Raw genomic sequence first — 21,856 nt, 5'->3', positions numbered from 1 at the left:
GTGCGGCGTAGTGGGGGGGGTGCGGCGTTAGTGGGGGGGGTGCGGCGTTAGTGGGGGGGGGTGCGGCGTTAGTGGGGGGGGTGCGGCGTTAGTGGGGGGGGTTGCGGCGTTAGTGGGGGTGGTGCGGCGTTGGGGTAGGGGTGGTGAAGGGGGTAGGGGTGGTGAGGGGAGGGGATTGGGGTAGGGGTGGTGAGGGGAGGGGATTGGGGTAGGGGCAGCGGCGTGCAGAGTGGGGGGCGACGGTGCGTTGGCCCCGGGCATCCGTCGCCCCCCTCCTCTGCACGCCGCTGCCCCTACCCCAACCCCCCCCTCACCACCCCTACCCCCTTCACCACCCCTACCCCCTTCACCACCCCTACCCCCCTCCAACGCCGCCCCCCCTCCAACGCCGCCCCCCCTCTCAACTCAACACCGCAACCCCCCCTCAACTCAACGCCGCAAACCCCCCCTCAACTCAACGCCGCAAACCCCCCCTCAACTCAACGTCGCAAACCCCCCCCTCAACTCAACGCCGCAAACCCCCCCTCAACTCAACGCCGCAAACCCCCCCTCAACTCAACGCCGCAAACCCCCCCCTCAACTCAACGCCGCAAACCCCCCCCTCAACTCAACGCCGCAAACCCCCCCCCCTCAACTCAACGCCGCAAACCCCCCCCCTCAACTCAACGCCGCAAACCCCCCCCCTCTCCTCTCAACTCAACGCCGCAAACCCCCCAACGCCGGGTCTGTCTCTCTCCTCCTCCCCCCCCCCCCCAATGCCGGTCTGTCCCTCTCCCCCCCCCCCCCCCCCCCCCCCCCCAATACCGGTCTGCCCCTCTCCCCCCCCCCCCCCCCAAATGCCGGTCTGTCTCTCTCCTCCTCCTCCCCCCAAATGCCGGGTCTGTCTCTCCTCCTCCCCCCCCCCCAAATGCCGGGCTGTCTCTCTCCTCCTCCTCCCCCCCCCCCCCCCCAAATTCCGGGTCCGTCTCTCCTCCTCCCCCCCCCCCCAAAATGCCGGGCTGTCTCTCTCCTCCTCCCCTCCCCCCCCCCCCCCCAAACGCCGGGCTGTCTCTCTCCTCCTCTCCCCCCCCCCCAAAATGCCGGTCTGTCTCTCTCCTCCTCCTCCTCCCCCCCCCCCAAATGCCGGGCTGTCTCTCTCCTCCTCCCCTCCCCCCCCCCCCCCAAACGCCGGGCTGTCTCTCTCCTCCTCTCCCCCCCCCCCCCAAAATGCCGGTCTGTCTCTCTCCTCCTCCTCCTCCCCCCCCCCCCCCAAACGCCGGGCTGTCTCTCTCCTCCTCCTCCCCCCCCCCCCCAAAACGCCGGGTCTCACCACTTCCGCAGCTTGTGAAACTGACGCGTATCGCGTCAGTCAGCTGCTGGCCCCTCCGGGAACGGAGAATAGCCGCCTAAAAGAAGGCCCCGACGCCGGAGTCATCTACACCGATTTTTCTCACCGGAAATCGGCGTTACGACGGTCTGCAGAGAATTTCGCCCAAGGTATGCAGTGAGGGGTGCTAACACTCGGTGGTCGGGTGACAGTTCATGGTCACACCCAACCCTTTGATTATACTGTTAAGGCATGAGAGATGGGTGGGCTGGATGAGTTTCCACATAATAATAATAATGACGTTTTGTTGTCACAAGTATGAAGTTACTGTGAGAAGCCCCTAGTTGCCACATTCCGGCGCCTGTTCAGGTAAGCTTGTACGGGAATTGAACCCGCGCTGCTGGCCTTGTTCTGCATCACAAACCAGCTATATAGCCCACTGAGCTAAACCAGCCCATGAGGAGACATCAGAACATTTCCTGGATACTGGCAGCAGTCAATAGTTTAAGCAGTCAGGAGCATATAAGTTATTACTAAGTGGTGGGTTTCAATGCTCTTTGAGCAGCTATGGGAGGTTCTGCCAGTGCACCCCAGTGCCGCGGGGGTAACCCCGAGTCCATACACTTGCCACCAAGTCAGTTACCACTAGTCCCAGAGATGCAGGTATACACCCCCAGTAAGCCTGATTAATATAAACTGTTTTCTTACCTCCTTGCTTCCCCTCACAGGCCATGGCGCCTGGGCCCCGCATGTAAATATATGCACCAAATCATGCCCACGTGACTCCCATCTGGGAGGGGTGGAGCAAAACAGCGGGGCCGGGGATCGAGAATCAGGCTTGAAGCTTATTAATCACATTGAAACGTTTGCAAATCGGTAGTTTGCATGGTCATGCCAGTGCGGGATGGGTTGCAACTACGGTCTGTGGTTGAACGGTGAATGGGAACAGATTTGCCGCCCAATGTAAATCTCATTTTACGCTGACACTCCATTCTCCCCCTGATCAAGATTCCCGATCGCAGCAGAAGGGACTGGAGAACCCCGACCTTAGTGTTCAATATAACCACCCCTGGGTAGCTGCACTTCTGTTTATTATTCGGCGGAATGTTATTCACCTACATGTGTCTCAAACCCACACTTTCTCCAATACATCATTTTGTTTTTGGTCGCCTCATCATTTTTTGATTTGATTTGATTTATTATTGTCACATGTATTAGTATACAGTAAAAAGTATTGTTTCTTGCATGCTGTACAAACAATGCACACCATACATAGGGAAGGAAGGAGAGACTGCAGAATATAATGTTACAGTTATAGCAAGGTGTAGAGAAAAGATCAACTTAATACGAGGTAGGTCCATTCAAAAGTTTGATGGCAGTAGGGAAGAAGCTGTTCTTGAGTCGGTTGGTACATGACCTCAAACTTTGGTATCTTTTTCCTGACGGAAGAAGGTGGAAGAGAGTATGTCCGGGGTGCATGGTGTCCTTAATTATGCTGGCTGCTTTTCCGAGGCAGCGGGAATTATATTATAGATAAAGTCAATGGATGGGAGGCTGGTTTGCGTGATGGACTGGGCTACATTCACAACCTTTTGTAGTTTCCTGCGGTCTTGGGCAGAGCAGGCTCCATACCAAGCTGTGATACAACCAGAAAGAATGCTTTCTCTGGTGTATCTGTCGAAATTTGTGAGGGTTGTTGCTGACAAACCAAATTTCCTTAATCTTCTGAGAAAGTAGAGCCGTTGGTGGGCTTTCTTAACTATAGTGTCGGCATGGAAGGACCAGGACAGGCTGGTGGTGATCTGTACACCTAAAAGCTTGAAGCTCTCGACCCTTTCTACTTTGTTCCCATTGATGTAGACAGGGGCATGTTCTCCACTAAGCTTCCTGAAGTCGATGACAATCTCCTTCGTTTTGTTGACATTGAGGGAGAGCTAATTGTCGTCTCACCAGTTCACAAGATTCTCTATCTCATTTTGCTTGTAGCAATAACTTTAGAACATAATAAAACACAATAAAGAATGATCCATCACCACTCATTTCAGTTATAGTGTTAGCTGTTTGTTTGCAATTTCTCATTCTGTTGAATGTTTTGTTTAAAACAAACACAATGGCCTGGGGGATTCATCAGGTTTTGCTGGTTTTTGCAGTGCGATTTGTCAAAAATCGACCGTACCATCAAGTAAGATTAAGGGATTTCAAGCACAAATTATTCCAAGCACAAATTGAATGGCCATAAACTTTGGCACTAGTTTCAGAAAAGTTCCACTTGAAGTAGACTCCATCAACAAAACTGGTTGCATTCTCAGACTAATTAATCACCATTTGTCAACCTTTGAGGGAGCTCTTAAAATTAAACCATTTTATGTGCAGGGACACTGATAGGCCTGTTTTCAAATTGCTTAATGTCAAAATTTATTTCATTGCTCAGTAACTGATTGGTACGTACTAATCACACCTTTAAATGATTGAGTGTAGTTTCTTTTTGTCATTGTCAACTATTTAAAATTAAATGGTGGACAGGATACTCTGATTAACAATGTTATTTGTTTGTGGTACACCCATTTTCAACTGTATTAATAAAACTGTCCAAAGTAGCAACTCTACACCAAAGTTCTAATTGCATCCATGTTATCTTCTTCCTCTCTGAAACAAACTAAGTTTCATGTCTAGAATGTGAATGAAGAGGATTCATAATTCTGACAACCAAAGATAGGGCAGCACAGTAGCATAGTGGTCAGCACAGTTGCTTCACAACTCCAGGGTCCCAGGTTCGAATCCCGGCTGGGTCACTGTCTGTGCGGAGTCTGCACATTCTCCCATGTCTGCGTGGGTTTCCTCCGGGTGCTCCGGTTTCCTCGCACAGTCCAAAGAAATGAGGGTTAGGTGGATTGGCCATACTAAATTGCCCTTAGTGTCCAAAAAGGTTAAGTGGGGGTTACTGGGTTATGGGGGTGGGGTAGATACGTGGGCTTGAGTAGGGTGCACTTTGTAAGGGCCGATGCAGACTCGATGGGCCAAATGGCCTCCTTCTGCACTGTAAATTCTATGAAATATTCAGAGCAAAACATTGTGCATTGGGGAAGGTGGGACCTGTACAAGCAGGACGGGTTGCATCTGAACCAGAGGGGCACCAATATCCTGGGGTGGAGGTTTTCTAGTAGTCTTTGGGAGGGCTTAAACAAATTTGGCAGGGGAATGGGAATTTGTAGTCCAGCAACTATGGAAGCCGATATTCAGGACGCCAAAGCACGTAGTGATACAGTGGGGAAGGTAACACTGACAAAGGAGAGTACTTGCAGGCAAGGAGATGGGTTGAAGTGTGTATACTTCAATGCAAGAAGCATCAGGAATAAGGTGGGTGATGTGGTGGCTATCATGGAGACTTGGATAGAGGAGGGGCAGAAATGGTTGTTGGAGGTCCCTGGTTATAGATGTTTCAACAAGATTAGGGAGGATGGTAAAAGAGGTGGGGGGGTGGCATTGTTAATTAGAGATAGTATAACAGCTGCAGAAAGGCAGTTCGAGGGGGATCTGCCTACTTAGGTAATATGGGTTGAAGTCAGAAATAGGAAAGGAGCAGTTACCTTGTTGGGAGTTTTCTATAGGCCCCCCAATAGCAGCAGAGATGTGGAGGAACAGATTGGGAAACAGATTTTGGAAAGGTGCAGAAGTCACAGGTTAGTAGTCATGGGTGACTTCAACTTCCCAAACATTGAGTGGAAACTCTTTAGATCAAATAGTTTGGATGGGGTAGTGTTTGTGCAGTGTGTCCAGGAAGCTTTTCTAACACAGTATGTAGATTGTCCGACCAGAGGGGAGGCCATATTGGATTTGGTACTTGGTAATGAACCAGGGCAGGTGATAGATTTGTTAGTGGGGGAGCATTTTGGAGGTAGTGACCACAATTCTGTGACTTTCACTTTAGTAATGGAGAGGGATAGGTGCGTGCAACAGGGCAAGGTTTACAATTGGGGGAAGGGTAAATACAATGCTGTCAGACAAGAATTGAAGTGCATAAGTTGGGAACATAGGCTGTCAGGGAAGGACACAAGTGAAATGTGGAACTTGTTCAAGGAACAGGTACTGCGTGTTTTTGATATGTATGTCCCTGTCAGGCAGGGAAGAGATAGTCGAGTGAGGGAACCATGGTTGACAAGAGAGGTTGAATGTCTTGTTAAGAGGAAGAAGGAGACTTGTGTAAGGCTGAGGAAACAAGGTTCAGACAGGGCACTGGAGGGATACAAGACAGCCAGGAGGGAACTGAAGGAAGGGATTAGGAGAGCTAAGAGAGGGCATGAAAAATCTTTGGCGGGTAGGATCAAGGAAAACCCCAAGGCCTTTTACACATATGTGAGAAATATGAGAATGACTAGAGCGAGGGTAGGTCCGATCAAGGACAGTAGCGGGAGATTGTGTATTGAGTCTGAAGAGATAGGAGGTCTTGAACAAGTATTTTTCTTCAGTATTTACAAACGAGAGGGGCCATATTGTTGAGAGGACAATGTGAAACAGATTGGTAAGCTCGAGGAGATACTTGTTAGGAAGGAAGATGTGTTGGGCATTTTGAAAAACTTGAGGATAGACAAGTCCCCCGGGCCTGACGGGATATATCCAAGGATTCTATGGGAAGCAAGAAATGAAATTGCAGAGCCGTTGGCAATGATCTTTTCGTCCTCGCTGTCAACAGGGGTGGTACCAGAGTATTGGAGAGTGGCGAATGGCGTGCCCCTGTTCAAAAAAGGGAATAGGGATAACCCTGGGAATTACAGGCCAGTTAGTCTTACTTCGGTGGTAGGCAAAGTAATGGAAAGGGTACTGAGGGATAGGATTTCTGAGCATCTGGAAAGACACTGCTTGATTAGGGATAGTCAGCACGGATTTGTGAGGGGTAGGTCTTGCCTTACAAGTCTTATTGACTTCTTTGAGGAGGTGACCAAGCATGTGGATGAAGGTAAAGCAGTGGATGTAGTGTACATGGATTTTAGTAAGGCATTTGATAAGGTTCCCCATGGTAGGTTTATGCAGAAAGTAAGGAGGCATGGGATAGTGGGAAATTTGGCCAGTTGGATAATGAACTGGCTAACCGATAGAAGACAGAGAGTGGTGGTGGATGGCAAATATTCAGCCTGGAGCCCAGTTACCAGTGGCGATCCGCAGGGATCAGTTCTGGGTCCTCTGCTGTTTGTGATTTTCATTAACGACTTGGATGAGGGAGTTGAAGGGTGGGTCAGTAAATTTGCAGATGATACGAAGATTGGTGGAGTTGTGGATAGTGAGGAGGGCTGTTGTCAGCTTCAAAGAGACATAGATAGGATGCAGAGCTGGGCTGAGAAGTGGCAGGTGGAGTTTAACCCTGACAAGTGTGAGGTTGTCCATTTTGGAAGGACAAATATGAATGCGGAATACAGGGTTAACGGTAGGGTTCTTGGCAATGCAGAGGAGCAGAGAGATCTTGGAGTCTATGTTCATTGATCTTTGAAAGTTGCCACTCAAGTGGATAGAGCTGTGAAGAAGGCCTATGGTGTGCTAGCATTCATTAGCAGAGGGATTGAATTTAAGAGCCGTGAGGTGATGATGCAGCTGTACAAAACCTTGGTCACGCCACATTTGGAGTACTGTTTACAGTTCTGGTCACCTCATTTTAGGAAGAATGTGGAAGCTTTGGAAAAGGTGCAAAGGAGATTTACCAGGATGTTGCCTGGAATGGAGAGTAGGTCTTACGAGGAAAGGTTGAGGGTGCTAGGCCTTTTCTCATTAGAACGGAGAAGGATGAGGGGCGACTTGATAGAGGTTTATAAGATGATCAGGGGAATAGATAGAGTAGACAGTCAGAGACTTTTTCCCCAGGTGGAACAAACCATTACAAGGGGACATAAATTTAAGGTAAATGGTGGAAGATATAGGGGGGATGTCAGAGGTAGGTTCTTTACCCAGAGAGTTAGTGGGGGCATGGAATGCACTGCCTGTGGAAGTAGTTGAGTCGGAAACGTTAGGGACCTTCAAGCGGCTATTGGATAGGTTCATGGATTAGGGTAGAATAATGGAGTGTAGATTAATTTCTTCTTAAGGGCAGTACGGTAGCATTGTGGATAGCACAATTGCTTCACAGCTCCAGGGTCCCAAGTTCGATTTCGACTTGGGTCACTGTCTGTGTGGAGTCTGCACATCCTCCCCGTGTGTGCATGGGTTTCCTCCGGGTACTCCGGTTTCCTCCCACAGTCCAAAGATGTGCAGGTTGGGTGGATTGGCCATGATAAATTGCCCTTAGTGTCCAAAATTCTATGATTAACCTAGGACAAAAGTTCGGCACAACATCGTGAGCCGAATGGCCTGTTCTGTGCTGTATTTCTCTATATCTATACCTTCATCGGAGTTGTTGGGAACAAAATCTAATTTCAACTGCTGCACCATAGGCAGGTGGCCGACACACTGTGGATAGATCAGAAGAACGGTATCATCTAGACAGTTAAAGATGCTTAAAAAGGACACATTCATGTTTGAAAATACCACGTGCAATTATGGCTGGAATTCTCCAGCCGTTGGGATTCCCTGTTCCCACCAGCAACGTACTCCCACCCGTGGGTTTCCCAGCGCCGTGGGGTAGCTTCAATGGGAAGTCCCATTGACAAATGGCAGGAGTAGAGAATCCCGCTGCCACTGGGAAACAAGTGGCTGGGGGATCCGGAGAATCCAGCCCATAATATGTGGTATTTAAAATGTGCTGCTGACAGAAGCATTGACTTAAGGAAGCATATTTCAAGGAGACTTCATTCTACGATCTCTTCCATTGATGCTATTACATCACAGCTTTGTTTTATATATATAATATATATTACAAAGCTGTGACGTATGTTCTGTCAAATAAATCTCATCACCGGCTTGCCACTTGTACTGTCAGTGAAAAGTCAGACACCATTTCCAGCTTCTGTATCTTTGATTGCCATGCTGCCAATCACCACAAGTGAAAATGATCGAGGTGCCATACTTCCTCGTAAGTTATTTTGGAGAAATCTGAACAAGTCAATGCCCCAGTAATTTAAAATGAAAGTCATTGAAGTGGTCCTCAAAGTGGCGATTTGATCCCAAGGGTGGGAGAAAGATAAAGAGAGTAAGAAGACAAACCAGCAGAAAGGAATGGGACAGAAATAATCAGAAAGCTACAAATGTGTTCGGTTTTCATAAAAACCCCTCCTCTCCTCAGCAAAAGACTGACAGTCGGAAAGACATACACCTCTGCAACGGTGAGAGATCATTCATGAATGACAAGTGATGAGAGGCTCCAACTGATTCATTCAAAGCTGACTGAGGAAACGTTATATTATTCAGATGCCAATGTGAGATACAGCTGAATCTTCCTGAATGGTTACTCGTCTTGCCAAAGTGAAAAACCCTTTTTACCTTCATTATTCTCATGCACTTTCTGCACATTTTCATTTTTTTTTAGTAGGTAATGCCTCAGGGTATATACTAACATCCCTCATTTCATTGTGGTGTGACGGAATGATTGACCTCCATTAGATGAACAGAGGTGTTTTTTTTTAAATAAGCCGCACATCTACGGCTGTCGTTTCTTCTGCTATTGCACGGCTGTCTTCGGCTAGCCTCATAAATCCATCCTTGACCCATTTAATTTTTTTCCACCACCTGCTGTCTTTCGGAGACAAAATACATAGGCGCGAAGACTGCTCTCACACTTCTTAGTCTTACTCTTCAATGACATCTCTCTGTACCTCTGTCACCAGTCTGCAATCATCGATGACTGCTCAGTTGTTAGCAAGTACTAAATGGTCAAGGCTTTCTTCAATTCAACACCACCAACACTGATACCATTTTGTAACACTTTCCACAAAATCTCAGCATCTTATTCCACAATTCCGTTCCTGCCCTTGGCTGTCTGTTCAGATTAAACCTGACAGTGTGCAAAATTCAATGGTCCACTTGTCTCTGATATGAACTTCAAACCTCACATTCTGTCTCCAAGGCCTTCTATTTCCACCAGTGCATCATCACCCACTTCCACTCTCGATCTCACATTCAGAAGCACTTATCCACACCTTCACTTTGGAATTTGATTAATCTTGTATTTTCCTCACTAGTCTTCGGAGCTCCATGCTTCATAAGTTGCAACTGATCCAAAACTGCATTGCTTTAATCTGCAGCCTTTCAATCGACTTCCGTTTCACCCTGTGCTTGCCAATTGCTATTGGCCTCATTCCCCAAATTTCAAAATCCTTGTCCTCACTCACAGGTCTCTCGATGGGCTTGCTCTTTGAAGTCTCACCACCTTCTTCTAGTCTATCTTTCAGCACATGCCGACTGTCTTCTAACTGCAGCCTCTTTTACACACCCTCTCCTTGGCAATCAACCTATCATTTCTCTCTGTGTTAGACTCTGGACCAGTCACACTAAATTCCTTTGCCTGCTTATCTCTCTTCCATTAACTAACCTCCTCAAAGCTCGGTATTTGTGTCTACTGTTGCCAGCACTCTGACCTTTTAGCAAATGCTTTCCTATCCATCTTTTTTATGTTCTCCCAAAAGTGTTCATATCCATTTTTTCTTTTGACTTTCGTGAAGCACTTTGAGCTTTTTGTTTCATTAAGGACAGTTTAAGGACAACATGCACTCATATAGCAACTTCCACAACTACAGGACTGAAATGAAGTACTTTTGAAGTGTTGTCACTTTTGTAAAAGAACCAGAAGTTGCTTTTCTTGTCATACTGAAATAAAATAATGATTTGTTGAGAGAAAATAGATGAGTTATCCTCCAATATAGCCAACCTCAGATGCCAGACAATTGTTCAGCCTGACATTATTCCCCCACATACTGTGCTGCTGGCTTTGGTCATAAACCATGATAACAATGTTCATTATTCAGTGGTCTTTAATCTGTGTCATTTATTTCGGATTTGGGGCAATTTTGCTATTTCTTCAATATGATTTATGCGTGAGCAACTGGAGTTTGTATTAAATTAACTTAAACATTTTTTGTCAAATTAAAATGAATCGTACAAATTACAGAAAATGAGAGTTCTTTGGAAAATCACTGTTTCAGCAATGTCACGTAACAAACCTGTAAATACTTCAGTAGTTTGATTTAATAATAAAAATAATCGCTTATTGTCACAAGTAGGCTTCAATGAAGTTACTGTGAAAAGCCCCTAGTCGCCACATTCCAGCGCCTGTTCGGGGAGGCCGGTACGGAAATTGAACCCGCGCTGCTGGCCTTGTTCCGCATTACAATCTAGCTGTTTTAGCCCACTGTCCAAAATCAGCCCCTAAAGTTTATTTAAGGCTTATTAGCCACAATCAGGCAACTATAGTGAAGGCATAGCAGAAATTCAGAAGATAACATTTTGCCTGATTCACCATGAAGAAGAAAGCTCAGGAATTCAGTCCGAGACATGACCATCCTATTGTTTAGAACCAGTTATGATCCAACATCTGTTTTGCTTGAAGAGGTAATAGAAACACTGGCCAATGTATTTCAACCTGAAGAGCAATTTCTTGATGGCACCAAAGACCGTGTGTGGGTGTCACCCATTGCATTGTTTTTTATTCTAACTACCCTAAGAATCTCGCTCTTTTTGTGTGAATAAGCTAGTTTCCTGCGATACACACTAGAACCTGGCTAACTCTAAAAAAAAATCCCCCACAGGCATATTTTCCTCTCTTTGCTAAAGTTAGCTGAAGAAAATTGTCATAAATATGAAGTGAGAAATTTGTGCTAAACTCTTCTTACTAACATTACACAACATGAAAATATCACAAGCTTTAAAGGCAAATTAGATCCAGAGATTTGCTTGCAGTTTATTTTTTCAGTACAACATTGTTCTCAAAGTATTTTTAAGGATCTATATGTGCATGATTATTTTTGTATGGATTCTGTCATGATATGCAAACATGCAACCAATGAACACTCAGAATAGGACACAACCAATGGACAGTCAGGTCACTCAGAGGTGGCATCACCACTAGGGGGCATGACATAAACACTATAAAAGGAATGAGGCACTCAAACCCTGCCTCTTTCCACAGTCAGACATCTAGAGATTAGACAGGGTTGATCAGCAGCATCGCACCCCAGCACGTGGTTGAGAGCAAGCTGGTACAGTTAGACTGAGTTACTACAGTTAAATTAGCAGAGAGTCAAACTCATTTGAGAACTGTATTAATAGTTCAATGAAAACGTTGAACTCATTTCAGAGTCTGGAGCATCCTTTAGTTAAGACTGCATCAAGTAGCAGCCTGTGTTATCTGAAGCAGCATAACACAACAGTTTCAGTTTTGTTGCAGAAATGTAAGAAAATCCCTTGAGCTAATTGCATAGTATTTGGGTGGTTATCATTTCATTGTGCTGGTTTAGTGGGGAAATGCCCAGATCTGTGACTCTCAGATTTCTCCTCAGTATTCCGGACAACTTGACTGACTAGTTCCCGAAACTACGGGCGGGATTCTCCATCCCGTCGCACCAGAGGCTGAATTCTCCAATTTTTGGGCTATGTCCCCACATCGGCATGGGAACGGTAACATTTTACACCAGAAAAACTAGCGCAAAACAGCCACCGATTCCCCGTTTTGCTGGGGGCTAGCAGGATGGCAGTGTAGAGCATCCGGCTCTAGCTGTCGAAACGCCCCAGAGAATTGCCGGGTACGTGGCCGCGCATGCGCACAGCAGCAGCCTTCAGCGACTGCGCCGTGCTACATGGCGGCGGCCGCTCGCGGGCCCGGCCCTCAAAATAGTCCCCACCTTCGGCTGGCTCGTGTGCCTGGGACCACCCCCCCACAGTGCCCCCAGCCCCAAATAATGTCCCCCCTACCTGCAGTTCAGCCCTTCCCGGACTGTGGCAGGTCTATGACTGAGTCCGCAGCCGCCACACCACGTCCCCGACGGGTGAGACCACACGTGTCTCACGCCGTCGAGAACTCGTCCGGTCGGGGGCGGAGCATCGGGGGGTGGGCCTCAGCCAATGTGCTGACGCTGTCGATATTTGGCACAATGTACTCGCAGAGTATGCCGCTTTGGAGGGGGCAGAGCATTACAAAAGCGGCGTCGCTCCCTACTTCGTGGGAAACTTGGATTCTCCGGTCGATCACCGATCGCGATTTTGACGTCGTCGACCAGAGAATCCAGTCCCAAATTTAGGTGAGGTGCGCCCCCAGGATTCTCCATCTTGCCAGCCGGCCAATGGGGTTTCCCATTGTGGGCCACCCCACACCTTCAGGAATCCCTGGGCTGCTGACGCAACAGAGAATCCAGCCTATTTTCTTTATGTTTAAAGAAAAACAGTACTTACAGGAATGTGAATAGTCACGATAGTTCGTTCCCTTTCTAGATTATATTGGATAATATGAAGATTAACAAGAGATGGCACCAGCAGAAAAAAATTTTTTTTCGAGAAATTATCCATGTGTAATTAAGTTTATAACTAGTTTCTGACCAATAGAAATAAATTCCATCATGGCTGTATTAATTGTGAAGAGTGTTTATTAATGCAGGTGGTGAAAATGTTATTGTAGTGTGATTCCAAGACCTACACTAGAGCGATGGAATAGCTCATGGCTGTATATTCATATCAGGCAAAAAAATCCATATCTCACCAGGTGGAAAGTAATGACCACTTTTTCCCTTTTGCCTCCCAACCTTTATGGATTTTTTGACCGAAGTATTGTCTATAATCAAGCCCAAGCAACTTGTTATCTATCTCACAAAGGTACAGCCCGACTTCTAGTTTCCCTCTCTGGTACATTGTATTACTATATAGGGATACTTCTCGCTCTGCAAAGCACCAATAACAGCTTTGAGTGAGTCAATGCTGATAATGTATTTAGTAAACCTGAGAATTGATACAAACGTCAATTGAGTTTAACATTCACAAAGTGTTCTGTTTAATAAGGACACGGGGAGTCCACAGTGTGTAAAAATAAGAACAATGTTTTATTTACAAACGACATACATACACATCCTGGTAGACCGCTGCCAGATACCTGCTTGGTCGGTGCCTTACTGATCGACCTTATATATACTGAGTAATTGAGATACCCTGCTTCCAGTGGGGAAGTTCATACTACGCAAGGACCACTGGAAAGACAAACATTCCCAGTCCGTATGTCCTGTGCAGATATTACATTTTAGTCCTATCTTCCCTCAAGATGCGCCAACACTTTTATCTCTGCCTCACCCCCCCCTCCCAATCTGACCTTGATCCCCTCCTATTTCACATTTGCACGCTGTCCTGTGTCACATAATCCAAAAATACATTGTTAATTTTCACCTGTATGCTGATAATATCGTTTTCCCTCACCGCCATCTTTGACTCCTCCACTGGCATTAAATTGTCAGATTGCATGGGGATGGGGGGATGGGTTTCCGCACTCCCGTGACCTATTTCTTGGTGGCGGGAGGTGGCCTGCCGTTGGCCAGCAGTGGGATCTTCTGGTGCCGCCACAGTCAATGGGATTTCCTCTTGAATGCACCCACTTCCGCATGGAAACGCTCAGCGGTGGTTCGTCACTGGTGGGACAGGGGGATCCTGCTGGTGAGAACAGCCGGAAAATCTTCCCCCCCGCCCCCCCCCTCCCAATATCTGACACACAGTAATGCATGAACATTAAATTTCCTCTCACTAATTATTAGAAATATGAAGTAATTGGTCGGGATTTTCAATGTCAATGGACTTTCGGCTGGTCTGCGGCATCACCTGCAGCAGGTTCCACCATGGCAGGGTGGAAAATCCCGACCAATGTCTTTGGTTACAGTTCCAAACTCAATTCCCCAGCAACCTACTCTATTACTTTCCCTGGCAAGTATCTGAGACCAAATCGGATTGTTTGCAACTTGCTGTCATATTTGTCCCCAAGGTGAACTTCTTCCAACACATCCTCACCAATATTAAGGCTACCTATTTCCACCACCGTAACATCGCCCTAATTTTGCTCATCTCAGCTCACCTGCTCCTGTAATCCTCTTTCTTGCTTTTGGTACCTCTAGACTTGACTATGCCAATACACTCCTGGCTCGTCTAGCCCTTGAAAACGTGAGGCCATCCAAAATGCTGCTGACCGTGTCTTAACTTGCCCCAAACCCTATTCACCTATTGCTCCCGTGCTCGCTGACAAACATTGACTCTATTATGCATCACCTCAGTTTTTAATTTCTTATCTTTGTTTTCAAATCTCCCTGTGGCCTCAACCGCCACCATCCCTGCCCCTCCCCCCTCTAAATTCTGTCACAGTAGCTTCAACAATCTTGAACTCTCTAAGATATCTGCACTCATCTAACCCTGCCCTTTATAAACTTGCTTGAGATGTGAGTTTTCTGGCAAGGCCAGCATTTGAAGCCTATCCTTAATTGCCCTTACGAAGGTGGTAGTGAGGTGATGTACCATCAATTGAACGCGAGACGAGTTGCTGAACAAAAGTATGGCTTTAATCTACTAGATGTTAGCCCTGCGGTTGATTACAGTAGAAGGACGACCGCTGGGAGTACCGGGTATTTATACCCTGCCCTGGAGGCGGGGTTAACTCAGCCTCTCGACCAATCGGGGAGCCGTCACATGACTGGTCTCAACCAACCGGTCGAGAGGCACATGACCGAGTAAGCCGGTGTTCTGCACCAATGGCAGGCAGCTATGCTGATCATACCACCACATGAGGTTCCCCAATTGAATGCCTCATTGATGCCATATCTTCAGTTGGCTAATGCCCCATTGATGCCATATCTTCAGCTGGCTAAGCCCTCAGCTTTGGAATTCCCCCCCTTCAACCTCTCCAACGCTCTCCCTCGATTTCCTCCTTTGAGACCCGCTTTAAAACCTACCTGTTCAGCTAAATCTTTGGGCATCTGCCCTCATTTACCTTATGTGGATCAATGTCTCATTGTGTTTAATGACACTCCTGCAAAACGCCTTGCGGTATTGTTTTACATTACATATGCTGTGTAAATATAAATTGTTGTTCTGAAATGCATAGTATATGATTGTGAATGACTCATTCAAATGTTCTTTCTTTCAGTTAAAAAGTTGATTGAACTGAAGTCCCGAGGAGTAAAGTTACTTCCCAGCAAAGACAACCAGAAACCCTCAGTTTGTAAGTTGTTCTGATCTCCGTTTTCCAGTTTGAACTTTGAGCTAAAAAATAATTTGAATCCTGTTGAGTTTTGTATTCCAAATAAACTTTATTTTTCTAACTTTTTATTTTACTCTCCCCAATCCTCTTTTGTGGGATTATTGTTTTCCATCCGATAAAGGGACAGGGTGATGTGCTGCCAATCTCTCTCCATTCATTGTGAGGAGTTACCTGGACTCTGCTTCCTTCCTTCGATGAGCTTGCCGAGACTAGAAGTTCATTGTGTAGATGTAAACAGCATCCAACTAATCAGCTGGGCTGATAAAATGCACCATGCAGGCCAGATTGAGAATGTATCATGCAGTAGCTTAATAATATTGAGATTTAGTTTCATTAAACTGAGAAACAGATAAGTAATTTTCTGAATCCTATTTACCGCCTCCCTTTCTTCTTTCAATTAAACTTTGGAACAATCAGTGATTTGAAGAATTGTCCAAGATGTGCAAATATATTCTTCATAAACATAACTAAGGTTATCAGTCCATCAACAAAACAGGAAAAAAGTTCAGCTGAACCTTCAAACAATGGAGAGAAGCTGCAACCCTCAAGTTTAAAGAAAAATAAATTTAGAGTACCCAATTAATGTTTTCCAATTAAAGGGCAATTTAGTATGGCCAATTCACCTACCCTGCACATCTTTAGGTTGTGGGGGCAAAACCCACGCAAACACAGGGAGAATGTGCAAACTCCACACGGACAGTGACCCAGAGCCGGGATCGAACCTGGGATCTCAGCGCCGTGAGGCAGTAATGCTAACCACTGCGCCACCGTGCTGCCCTTACCCTCAAGTTTTTTGAGGCTCAGAGTTTCCTCTAAGTCATATGATGCTGATTCACAATGCAGACAAAAGTTTCATTGTAATTCATTGGCTATCCTGGATAGCGAAGTCTCAGGTTAAATATGGATGACAAAAGCCATATTATCGAGATCACCTGTCAATAGAAATCAGCAAATTCTTTCAACCACATCAGGGCAACCATTTTTTTTGCTGAATATTATGGGGCTTTCACTTCAATGAGGAAGGGAACACCCTCGCTATCAGGAAATCCATTCCATATGGATGAAGAAGACGGTGCTGACCTCAAGAAATAGGAGCAGGAGTAGATCATATGGCCCTTTGAGCCTGCTCTGCCATTCAATGGCTGATTTGGGCTTCAGCTCCACTTCCCTGTCGTTTCCTCATATCCCTGATTCATTGAGTCTTAATCCCATCCCTGTCTTAAGTGCATTCAATGATAGAACATACACAACCCTCTGGGGCAGAGAAATCCAGGGTTTCACAACCCTTTGAGTGAAGTAATTTCCCTTCATCTCAGTCCTGAATGATTGGCCCCTTATGCTGAGACTTTGGCCCCGCATTTTGGATTCCCCAATCAGTGGAAACAATCAAGAGCATATGCTCTATCAAGCCCCTTCAGAATCATGTATGTTTCAATGAGATTGCCTCTGACTCTGCTCAGCCTCTCATCATAGAACAACTCTCTTATCCCAGGGACTAATTTGGTGAGCCTTGGTTGTACCGCCACCAATGCAAGTATATCTTTTTTTAAATGTGGAGACCAGAACTGCATGTGGTACTCTGGATGTGGTCTCAGCAAACGCCTGTCATGAGATCCTGGGCTAGTGCTTGGTCAATTCCAGCCCCACTGGACCCGGAGTCACAACGCAAGTGAAATTAGATGTTATTTTTAAAAACCTGAGGATCTTGGCTAAGCTCAGTAAACTACAGTCGCCAGGTTTGTAAATTTAACACAAATAACCTCTTATTATTTAGCAAGTATATAATTAAATTGACAAAAATCTGGAGCGGGAAGGAGAATGACAATAAAGTAAAAAGGATAAAATATCTCCGATGCACTATGATGGTTTTCAATTAAATTCTTTCAAGAGTTCAAGCTTTCGCTTCATTGCTTCTTCCTTTTAAGCTTGAGAGGGTTTTCTCTGGCAAGGTTGTTAGTTTTTTTGTAGAGTCAAGACCATTTAATCTAGATCATAAAAATGTGTCAGGCACTCGCTGGTTTTAGAACAATAAAACAGTCCTTTACTTCAGCAGAGAGAAAACTCCTTCTACTGTCAGGGTCTAATCACTTCTGACCGGCTCCCTCAGAAGGACGTCGCAGGAACCAATCACTGACTGTTGTTAGCTAGAACACTTTCCGTGGCCAACACACATGTTGCCAGCCAGCCAATCGAACCAACTTCCTCCGAAGCTGGTTCTTCATTTTCCCTCGGCACCGATGAGTCTGAATTCTCCTCTCGAAAAAACTAAATCGTGGAACACACTGTGCTGACCAGCAGACTGTCTTAGCATAAGTCCGATTATGAGTCCCCAGACCAAAATTAATCAAATTAAACAAAAGAAATGGGAATAAAGGGAAATCAAAAGAAAGGACACTAACACCTCAGCAAGACTCCTTTACTCCTGTACTCCAAACCCCTTGCAATAAAAGCCAATATTTAATTTGCCTTCTTATTTGCTTGCTGCACTTGTATGTAGACATTTTACATTCCTTTTACAAGCACACCCAAATCTGCTGAACAACAACACCTACGAGTCTCTCACTTTTTACAAACGTATTCTTTTGTATTATTTTGACCAAATTGAATAACATTGAATAACTTCACACTTCCTGACATCATAATCCAGCTGGCACCTTATTGCCTCCTCACTTAAACTATGCATTGGGGCAAGTCTCCAGGGCCACCAGCCCCAGCTGAGATTCACAAAAGCCTATTGAATTGGATGTGAGGGCCAAATCAGAATTCTAGCCGGGTGTCATACGTACTGCGAGTCTCCCAGCCTGCTCTGCCGGCCCCGATAAGGTTTTCGCCCGGAAGGGCCTGACGTGGGGTAATGAGGGGGATTTAAAGTAGGTGCTGCAGGGGGATTGCCTGGTAGGGGCCCTTAAGGTTGGGGGGGAGGAGGGAGGGGGGATGGAATTTGGTGAGCCCATAATGGTGTTGCTCATTTGGCGAGGTGGCCTTGCCAAAGATTACCAGCAATTGAAATCCAATGGTATTATGATCACTAATTCTCAGTGGATCTTGTACAGTGGCAATATTAATTAATTCTGCTTCATTACATAATACCAGATCTACGATAGCTTCATTCTTAGTTGGTTCCAAAATGTATTGGTCAAAAAATCTGTCACATAAACATTCCACAAACTCATACTCTAGACCACAGTTACCAATTTGATTGTCCCAGTCCAACCCAGGGCAGCACGGTAGCATTGTGGATAGCACAATCACTTCACAGCTCCAGGGTCCCAGGTTCGATTCCGGCTTGGGTCACTGTCTGTGCGGAGTCTGCACATCCTCCCCGTGTGTGCATGGGTTTCCTCCGGGTGCTCCGGTTTCCTCCCACAGTCCAAAGATGTGCAGGTCAGGTGGATTGGCCATGATAAATTGCCCTTAGAGTCCAAAAATTTCCCTTAGTGTTGGGTGGGGTTACTGGATTATGGGGTTATGGGGATAGGGTGGAGTTGTTGACCTTGGGTCGGGTGCTCTTTCCAAGAGCCGGTGCAGACTCGATGGGCTGAATGGCCTCCTTCTGCACTGTAAATTCTATGGTAGCATTGTGGATAGCACAACTGCTTCACAGCTCTAGGGTCCCAGGTTCGATTCCGGCTTGGGTCACTGTCTGTGCGGAGTCTGCGCATCCTCCCCGTGTGTGCGTGGGTTTCCTGCGGGTGCTCCGGTTTCCTCCCACAGTCCAAAGATGTGCAGGTTAGGTGGATTGGCCATGCTAAATTGCCCTTAGTGTACAAAATTGCCCTTAGTGTTGGGTGGTGTTACTGGGTTATGGGGATAGGGTGGAGGTGTTGATCTTGGGTAGGGTGCAGACTCAATGAACTGAATGGCCTCCTTCTGCACTGTAAATTCTATGATCTGAAGGTTGAAATCCCCCACAATTAATACATTGCCTTTGTTATAAGCTCCAATATTTTTTTGTTAATACTCTCACCAACTTTGATCTTGTTACTTTGAACCTGTGATCCGCTGTCCAATTATCATAGTTCGAAGTAATTTTCTGAATCTATACATTTCTGAATCTGATTATTTTGAATACATAATTCGGTAAGGTGATCCCTCAGTCACTTGAAGGTAAAAACGCCCCCAACCACTGTTATCCGGCGTGACCCTCCCCACAAGTAAGTGACACCCTGCTTTGGTGTTGTAGAATGCACCCTACATTCAGGGCTCCCCCTTCAGGCCCCCTACACAGGCCTCACCTCTTGGCAGTGCAAGGTTGGCACAACCAAGATCCTAAGGGGCAGTGCTGGGGCACTTTCCAGCATTTTCCTGACCACCCAAAGTTTTCAATGGTCTCTGAGCCCCTCAGCATTGTCATTACGCCAATCCTCTGTTTTTGGAGAATAATAGTGATTCCCTTTGGGTTCACTTTGTGCCGGTGAGGAGCTGGATGAATTTGGCTTGAAGCCAATTCTGCATATTTAAATTAGAATATTAATAAAGGGCAGCACGGTGGCACAGTGCTTAGCATTGTTGCCTACAGCGCTGAGGACCTGGGTTCGAATCCCGGCTCTGGGTCACTGTCCGTGTGGAGTTTGCACATTCTCCCCGTGTCTGCGTGGGTTTTGCCGCCACAACCCAAAGATGTGCAGGTTAGGTGAATTGAACACGCTAAATTGCCCCTTAATTGGAAAAAATAATTGGGTACTCTAAATTTTTTTTAAAAGGAAGAAGAAAAAAAGAATATTAATATGCTAATCCGGTTCACGCCCGACAAGACCATGAATCAAATTATGTCGCTGGCCAGGGGTGGGAATCTCAAAATGATTTCTCACCGGTGCAAATCGAGTTATGGCTCTCTTGTGAGAGTCTTGGGCCAAAACGCAATTTGTGTCTGCACGAGCGGGGCTGGAGAATTGTCGCCAGAACTGGCTACACTGTGCAAGGTGTGATGTGACCTAAAGATCACACTGTATGAGCACAGGTTCTTATGATGTATTTCGTCCTTTATGTTTAGGGTTTCTTAAATAAAAACAGTGGTAATAAATTTGTACAGAAGATCTGTTGGGCCACAGTTTGAGTTGAGTGTGCAGATTTGGACATCTTTAAATTTAGTATCCATAAAATGGCATCCCGATTTTGGTGGAGTGGGATGTCACTGAGTTTTGGCTCCATCCCTCCCAAAGCTGCACAAAAGCTGCCCCTCTCCAAAAATGTGTTAAAATGACATTGAATTCCACCTCTGCAGTTCTGAGACTCCTGTTTTCCCAGTGGTGGTGACACTGAAAATGAAATCAAAAGACTCACATCCTATATCTCTTTAAATTCTCTCTGTCCTCCAAATAGCTAAGCTTTCCAGCTCACTTTGTCTCATCAACAAATTTACATACATTACTCTCTCTTTCTTCATCTAACTCATTGGAATCATAAAATCACAGAAGGACGCCATTTGCCCTCTCGAATTTGCTCCGATCCCCTGAAAGAGCACCCTACCTCAGCCCACTCTCCCGCCTCATGCCCGTAACCCCACCCAACATTTGGACACTAAGTGGCAATTTGGCAAGGCCAATCCACCTAACCTGCACATCTTTGGACTGTGGGAGGAAACTTGAGCACCTGGAGGAAATCCATGCAGAGAACATACAAACTCCATACAGACAGTTACCCAAGTTCAGAATCGAACCCGGGTCCCTAGTGCTGTGAGGCAGCAGTGCTAACCACTGTGCCACCATGCTGCTCTATTAATATTAATATAGAGTGTAAATAGTTGAGGTCTCAGAATTGACCCTTGTGGTATTCAACTATCACTATCTACCAGCTTGAAAAGCCTAATTTATGCCCATTTTCTGCTACCCATCTGTTTACCAATCCTCTATCCATGTTAATATGGGCGCAATTGTCCCCTCCCCCCCCCCCCACACCGGGTGGGAGAATCGCAGGGGCGGCGGGCAAGTACCACCACGCCGCTCCGTCACCCGCATGCGATTCTCCCACCCCCCCACAAACCGGCACGGCGAGATTTACGGCTGGCCGCTCGGAGAATCGCCGCTCGCCGTTTGTAACGGGTGAGAGGCGATTCTCCGGCACGGACCACCGGCCTGCCCAATACGACGTGTTCCCACCGGCGCCGACCACACCGGGTTGCTGCCGGCGTGAATAGCGCAGGAACACTGCAGGGGCGGCATGTGGGGGGGGGGGGATCGAGCACCGGGGGGGCGCTCAAAAGGGGTCAGGCCCGCAATCGGTGCCCACCGATTGGTGGGCCGGCCTCTCTGAAGGACGCACCCCTTTCCTCTGATGCCCCGCAAGATCACTCTGACATTTCTTGCGGGGCGCCTGCGGGGCGGACAGCAACCACGCATGCGGGGTTGGCGCCGGCCAACCTGCGCATGCGCGGGTGATGTCATTTATGCAGCAACAGCCGCGTAATTTACGCGGCGCCT

At 46.6% G+C, this 21,856-nt stretch overlaps 1 protein-coding gene across 1 annotated transcript in view; it reads left to right on the top strand.

Annotated features, from left to right (window-relative positions):
* The window catches only part of csmd2 (CUB and Sushi multiple domains 2), a 2,254,685-nt gene that overhangs the window by 1,472,783 nt on the left and 760,046 nt on the right, over positions 1-21,856 (top strand). The window contains exon 7 of the mRNA XM_038801178.1: positions 15,324-15,398. Within this exon, the coding sequence (XP_038657106.1) occupies positions 15,324-15,398 (75 nt within the window). The remainder of the gene's footprint in view (positions 1-15,323; positions 15,399-21,856) is intronic.

The sequence above is a fragment of the Scyliorhinus canicula genome, chromosome 1, assembly GCF_902713615.1.
Source record: "Scyliorhinus canicula chromosome 1, sScyCan1.1, whole genome shotgun sequence".
NCBI classification, from domain to species: domain Eukaryota; kingdom Metazoa; phylum Chordata; class Chondrichthyes; order Carcharhiniformes; family Scyliorhinidae; genus Scyliorhinus; species Scyliorhinus canicula.
The sequence above is the reverse complement of the archived record's forward strand: the minus strand, read 5'-3'. Positions and strand labels throughout refer to the sequence as shown.